The sequence below is a fragment of the Phalaenopsis equestris genome, unplaced genomic scaffold (genome assembly GCF_001263595.1).
Source record: "Phalaenopsis equestris unplaced genomic scaffold, ASM126359v1 Scaffold000287, whole genome shotgun sequence".
In the NCBI taxonomy this organism is placed as follows: Eukaryota; Viridiplantae; Streptophyta; class Magnoliopsida; order Asparagales; family Orchidaceae; genus Phalaenopsis; species Phalaenopsis equestris.
In genome coordinates this window covers 2,021,528-2,028,491 of record NW_018164729.1, presented here as the reverse complement: position 1 = coordinate 2,028,491, position 6,964 = coordinate 2,021,528, and the positions used below count along the sequence as shown (strand labels likewise).

The following is a 6,964-nucleotide window of genomic DNA, read 5'->3' as shown; positions in this document are numbered from 1 at the left end:
GGGGGGTGGGGGGGGGGCGCAGGTAGTGGTGTTAGTGGATAGTGAGGCCACTCACAACTTCATCTCGAATCGAGTCGTGAACTAGTTGGGGTTGAAGTTGGTAGATACGGGAAATTTTTGGGTTATGATAAGAACAAGAAAGGTTTAGAAAAGCCGGGGAATTTGCAGGAGACTGATCTTGACATTGCAGAGCATACAAGTGAAGGAGGACTTCCTTCTCTGTCTTGGAAAGTACTGAGGTGGTTTTAGGAATGAAGTAGCCACAAACAATTGGAGAGACGAGGTTGGATTGGAAATCTGTGACTATGGAGATTTGGGTGGAGGGGAGGAAGGTGGTGCTTCGCGATGACCATAATTTGTGCAAGACATTGGTGTCGGCGGATCTATTGAAGGTGATAACTATAATGGAGTGGTCGTTACCTAAGACCAAGAAGGTATTGAGAAATGAAACTTACAGGATACGACCAGAAGTTCGTGAAGGGTTGTAATTTGATTGTGGACGAAAAAATTGAAGGACAACTTTCGATGGGGAAAGTGATGACCCAGACTTCTAAGAAGTTAAAGAGGACATGATGAGTGTACAAGTGTTGATGGCGAGAACTAGATTCAAGCAGTTTATCACCGGGAGTCGCACGACTTGATCCAGCAGTCGTTTTCTTTTTTCACACCTTGAGAATAATGTATTTTTTTCGGAGGGGAGTAATATTATTACACTTGTACCTAAGGGCAATGTAGTTTTTTATTATTAATTATTGTTAAGTATAAATAGGGCTAATAGAGGATTATGTATGAAATTGTTATTCTAAGTCTTAAGTTTAGGGTTTGGGAAAGATTTCCTACCTCTCCAAATTGTAGGAATTGGGATAGGAATTGGGATAGATCATCTACCTCCATAATTGTAGGTATTTATCTTTGTATTCGTATTGAATGTTTAATGTTCCAGTAATAAAATATGTGTTTGCCCTAATTTTGTGAAAAATTGTGCCACATCGTATCACAAAACATTTAAAAAATGTATAGTCCAAGACTCGAGAATTAAGAATTGCGCATAAAGTCATTACCTTTGGCTTAACAAAACAGGTTGTAGCACCTTTAAGGCATTCTAACGCAACGCCACCATAAGCTCTAGCCAGTCCACCAGTTCCAAGTTTTATACCACCAAAATACCTATGAAGTGGGTGAAGGTCAATTAGTTTTAGGAAAATATCCATTAGTAGCACACAATTCTTATGTATTTACGTATCTCACACCTAAAATTTCATATTTACATACGTAACACTGGTGCCTTAAACTTATGCAAGAAAAAATATTTTTCACTTTAAAAAAATAGTACTAGTGCTATTTTTAATGTGATATAAAAATTTGAGTGTTATTTTTGTAAATATCAAAGTTTAGGTGTGAGATATGTAAATACATAAGAATTGTGTCAGTAATGATGTAAATGCATCTTATTTTTAAGTAAAGAACAACATTGATACCACAAATTAAGTTGGCAACTTCATACATGACACCCAAAATTTGACTTTTATACAAGTAATATCCTGCTACCTCTATTATTCAAACTATTATTTAAATATCAAAATTTACAAAAAATATCCCAGCAAATATTTTTTAGTTGGAGAATTTACATATATACCACTCAATTCTTATGTACTTACATATCTAAACACCTAAACTTCAATTTTTACATACAAGCTACCTTATTATGCATGAAAAAGTGTCTTTCACTTTTAAAAATAAAAAAGTTGATATTTTTTTTTTATGTGATGTGAAACATTTGGGTGGTATAATTGTAAAAAAGTAAAGTTTAGGTGTCAGATATGTACAGATATGTAAACATATAAGAAAGAATTGATATTTTCGTAAATTCTCAGTGGTTTGAACTCGGTACACAAATAGATGGGTTCAACACTTCAAAAACACGACATGAGTATTACTTGAATGAATCAGAAAATTTTGATATTTTGCTCATAAATATATTCCTAGTTGGTAATGAACCTAGAACTAATCTATGTTAAATTTTGGCAGAAGAGACATCTACAATAAAATATTTAGGAAAATACCATACCTGATAACCACAACCATCACCATATCAACACCTGAGGAGACGATTGCTGAGTATATAGGTTTGCCAGCAGTACCAGATGGTTCACCATCATCATTGCTGCGATATTCATCTCCAAGCTTTGTAAAAAAAGAATTGAAGGAACAGCTTAAGCTTCAATAAAAACGGGGGAAATTAACATACATTCCACACAATTTTTATGTATTTACAATTACATATCTGACAAGCAATGTTTGGCTAATATTTACACTTATAACATCTTCGTATCATAAATCAATGCATGAAAAAGTGTATTTCACTCTTTAAAATATAGTGATTGTGGTATTTTGTTGTGATGTTAAGGATTTGAGTGTTGTGCGTGTAAATAAAACTGTGCAAGTGTTAGATAAGCAAATACATAAGAATTGTGAGGTATGTATGTAAATGCACCAAAAAAGCATTGGCCAAGGAAAGGAGAAGTTAACAACCTTGTAAGCCCAACAATTATGAGTAGCTCGTAGATCTTGGACCTAAGTTCAAAAAAATAAGTCCAACGGCTATCAGAATCTCTTTAAATACATTCAGCATTCCTGAATCCCAGAAGTTGAATATATAGGAAAAAAAAAACATAAATTGATTCATTAAATTTACAACAAATCCATGAACTGAAATGAGTGCGCCCCAAAAAGTACTCGTAGCATTAGAAATTTTTAGCTAACAACAAGAATTGATATTGGATTATCCAAAAAAACAATCATTGTTGACTAAAAGGAAAATAATCAAGTAGATGCTTAGAGAAGATTAGCATGTTTTTATTATCAAAGTTGGAGCATTTACATTCATGCCCCTAGTATTTATATATCTAACACCTAAACTTCAATTTTTAAATTTCTAAAATTAAATCTTTCATATCACAGCAAAAATCACTATTACTATTACTGACTTCTAAAAAGTGAAATACATGTTTTTGTGCATAGGTAAAGTAGAATAAACATAAAATATAAAGTTAAGGTGTTCTATATATACGCATAAATTGTGTGGTATGCATGTAAATCTTTCATAAAAAATTTAACCGTACAACATCCAGCAAATTAAAATTTTACCTAATCGGAAATGCAGAAAGGATACTATTTCATGGATTTCAATATAAATGAAAGAAAATTTAATATTTTTCTTATAAAATTCAGGCAATTTAGTAATCTTTCCCACTCTCAATAGATTTTTTCCCCCAACACGTAAAAAAAATTTAACACTCGATAATTTTGCCAACCCTTAATATTGAAGCTAGGTCCACCCTTATTTAGTTTGTAGACATGCATCATCAGTACAACATGAACAAAATTTCCATAGTCATATATACTACCTTCGGATCTAAAAAGCAGTTCCTTAGCTAGCTTTAGGGGTTCATACAGCCGTGCCTTCTCAATTTAATACGTGTCATTTCTAATGGAGTAAGTAAATAAAATGAAAATTGTAGGAATTTGGTCATCTCATTAACCAGTCTTCATATCAAGCAAAATTAAGTTCAATTAGAATCATTTTAAAAGCTTCTACATGCTGAATAATTTAAATAAAATTACTTTTACGTTCAGAGATTCCTTTTGAAGTGTTTAGTGATTCATTCTAGCTTTATCCTTCACAAGCCATAAGATGGATTATAGAATTATGATTACCATGAAGTCCTTACAATAGAAAATATGTCAAACAAAACTTCGCTAATGTGACATAAGCATATTTCATTTAAGCTCAGACACATTCTTGAAAATCATTCAGTAATGCCATGACAAACATGTAAAACCGTGCTTGCACAAACAGAACATTATTTCAGGTGTAATGTGGTAGAAATCATAAAAAGTCATGGACGGAAAATTAAAAGATTGAGACATTCAAAACAGTGCTATAAAACGTCTACGGAGGGGTTTCATGCAAGTCGTCAACAGTATTGAGTTTAAGCAAAGAGAATAAGACAGCCAAATTAGTATGAATGCTTCAAATGACTAATATGAGAAAGCCCAAAATATGCATCGCAATAAGGACAAGGTGAATATGCCAATTTAGATTTCTGTATTACGATTATATGATCATTTTATTATATTTTTATGATCATGTAAAAGTCTTTTAGTATTATGACAAATATTTAAGAGAACATTAGATTATACGTTGCATTTTCTTGTTGTAGTAAGTTTTGTGTGTGAATCAAGCAATGGGTTTATATGTAAACATGACACCGCCTTCTACTACACATAGATGGCCAAGGCTCCGTTTTAAATGATGAATAATGAGAAATATGAGTTTGGAAACCTCCATGATTGATCTCCCACGGATCTTTCCCGCTTTTCCCTGTGTGTGTGAGTGCAAGTGAGGATTAGTAGCTAAGATAAAGAAGAACACATAGTGGTTTGACGTGAGCTTTTTCCTTCAATTACCTTTCAAGTAAAGCGCAAACAATCATATATATATATATATACATACATGTATGTATATATATATATATATGATTGTTTGATCCCTCAATGGTCACCGTAATTTTAACAAATGCTCAGCTCATAAATAAACTTAATAATTCTTATATGAGCCGAGTTCAAATCGATTTTGAGCCAAGCTCGAACAAACTTTTGATAAACGAGATCGAGCTCGAAAAAGCAGATACATAGCTTGGCTCAGTTCATTTGCAGCCCTACATATAAAACTAAAGTTATGAGAAAAAACTCTGATAGGCAATCAGCTAGTAGAATCATAATAAATTAACATCTAAAGCATCTAAGGCTTCTCAGGCCCAAGCACTCTTTGAGAGATACTATTGCTAAAATAGGTATATCTTACTTTTCAAAAGTTGAAATGATGACTCCATATACCTATGCATGAAAACGTATATCTGACTTTTTAAAGGTTAAACTGATGATATTTTTGGTATCATATGAAAGATTTGGGTGGTATTAATGCAAAAATCAAAATTTAGGTGTCAGATATATAAATACATAAGAATTGGGTGAAAGCCAGTAAAATTTTTCAAATATTAGGTATTAAAGTTCCCAAAATTTTGATTGCCATGATTTTATGTCAAATAATACTTTAGCTAAAGCATGATAACCCACAGCCCTCAACAAAGTTAAGAACCTAATTAACGAAAAGGCTGTAAGCTCTTGCACAACTGTTCCCAAGATCAATAGGCTATGTTGGCTGATAGTTCACGGATATCAAAAAAACAATGCAAACTTAGTTGCAATTTCTTGGAAGGTCAATTCAATTGAGACAAAAGCATCAATTTCACTTTAATCATTTGTTCATAAAAAATATGTCAGTGTTGATCCCGAGAAAATCTTACGGCCTGGAAGAAAGAAAATATAATAAAGGAGGCCCACCGACAAAAGACCAGAATGCCCATTTATCCGATCAGATGGAGCCATCCGAACCAAAGCTGAAGGCCGGCCGAGCCAGTTGAAGGACAAAAAGAGCGATTAAACGATCTGAATCTAAACCAATCAGACTAAAGCAAAACAGATAAACATCCGAGCTATTCACTGCAAGAAAACTGACCGAAGGCAGCATCCTACCTTCAGTAGATCCGACCCGAGGAAAGATCCAGTTCCTGAACATTACCAATCGTCCCACGAATTCCTCAAGGCTCCTTATCAGGGAAAAAAAATTGACAATACAATAGAGTCATATAGTTACCCAGCCGGCTCTTCTCGTTGAGGAACGAGCTACTTACCAGGTTATGGTGATTCACCTTCTATTTGATAGGCTAGTCTCGTTCCGCTGACAGGAGCTTCTTATCCAAGGATTGAAAGTTGACACCCAGACTAATCAATCGATCGACAAAGCTTAGCGACCTGAAGCTAATCAAGCTCAGTTGATTGGTAACACCGGCTTAGCCTAGCCGACTGAACCGGCCTTACCGAGCTGAAGCCATACCAGCTCAACCAACAGAGCCAGAAAGCAGTCGAATGATAAGCTCATATATACAAAATACCTGAAATATTTTGTACAACACCCATGAAGGTGGGGGCGGAACTATAATATTATCATATTATACCTCATCCCCTATAAATAGAAATATCATTTTAAAAAATGGAAAAGTTAGTATAATGTTCATTACTGTTCACACCAATCTCTCTCTTTTGTTACACTCTATTCCTTGATTTTGATTGAACAAATCAGAATTCAACATCATTAAACTATGATTGCAGCACTTTTTCCCAGTTAGTTAAGGCGAATCATTCAGTAAAAGCATTAGCGAATAACAAATAAAACAGAGTCGTCTTGTTTCCGTGAATCTCGAGCAGCACTAACGCAATCAGCAGTAGTATCTTCTCAACTAATTTAACCCTAATCCAAGAATTCTCAAACAGGTAAAAAAATGAATAAATATAGAGAATGAGAAGGAAGACCTCGGAGAGAAAGGAATGAGCGGAGCGCACGTCGGAGATTGGTGCGGCGATGGCGATGAATTTGCTTCGTTTGACCTCGCGCTCGCAAATTGATCTTTCCTTAAGAGTTGTAAAGGAAGCCGGAGGCGATGATGACATTGATCGGACGATTCCCGCTCCCGCTCCAACGGCGCTCACGGAGGAGATGCCTAGCTTCGCTGTGCTCTCGGCCAGAAGGCTGGGTAATCTTACCGCCTTCATCACCATGGTTAAATTTTATAAATGGCTCGGCTTGATAAATCGACAGTCGCTAATATAATTAAAAATATATATTAAAATTTAAGCAAATGTTATTTAAATTATAAATTAGTTAATAATAATAATATTTTATATTTTATACAAATTTATTTCTTATTATTTATCCTTTAAATACTCTCAAATTGAGTGACTCGAGCACAACTCAATCCACCCCTAGCTGCCTTGAAATTTCTTTTCTAGCACTTCTAAAGAGAGATTTTCTTTCCCCATTCTATATATATATATATATTAT

General features: G+C 34.2%; 1 protein-coding gene across 2 annotated transcripts in view; it reads right to left on the bottom strand.

The window, feature by feature from the left end:
• LOC110025023 (IMPACT family member in pol 5'region) overlaps positions 1 to 6,693 on the bottom strand; it is an 18,777-nt gene extending 12,084 nt beyond the window's left edge. For both annotated transcript variants that reach the window (XM_020725254.1, XM_020725255.1), the window contains exons 1-4: positions 6,436 to 6,693; positions 2,533 to 2,574; positions 2,069 to 2,184; positions 1,062 to 1,167 (exon numbers count right to left, since the gene is read on the bottom strand). In XM_020725254.1, the coding sequence (XP_020580913.1) occupies positions 1,062 to 1,167; positions 2,069 to 2,184; positions 2,533 to 2,574; positions 6,436 to 6,681 (510 nt within the window). In that variant the 5' untranslated portion in view covers positions 6,682 to 6,693. The remainder of the gene's footprint in view (positions 1 to 1,061; positions 1,168 to 2,068; positions 2,185 to 2,532; positions 2,575 to 6,435) is intronic.
• Between the last annotated feature and the right edge of the window lie 271 nt (positions 6,694 to 6,964).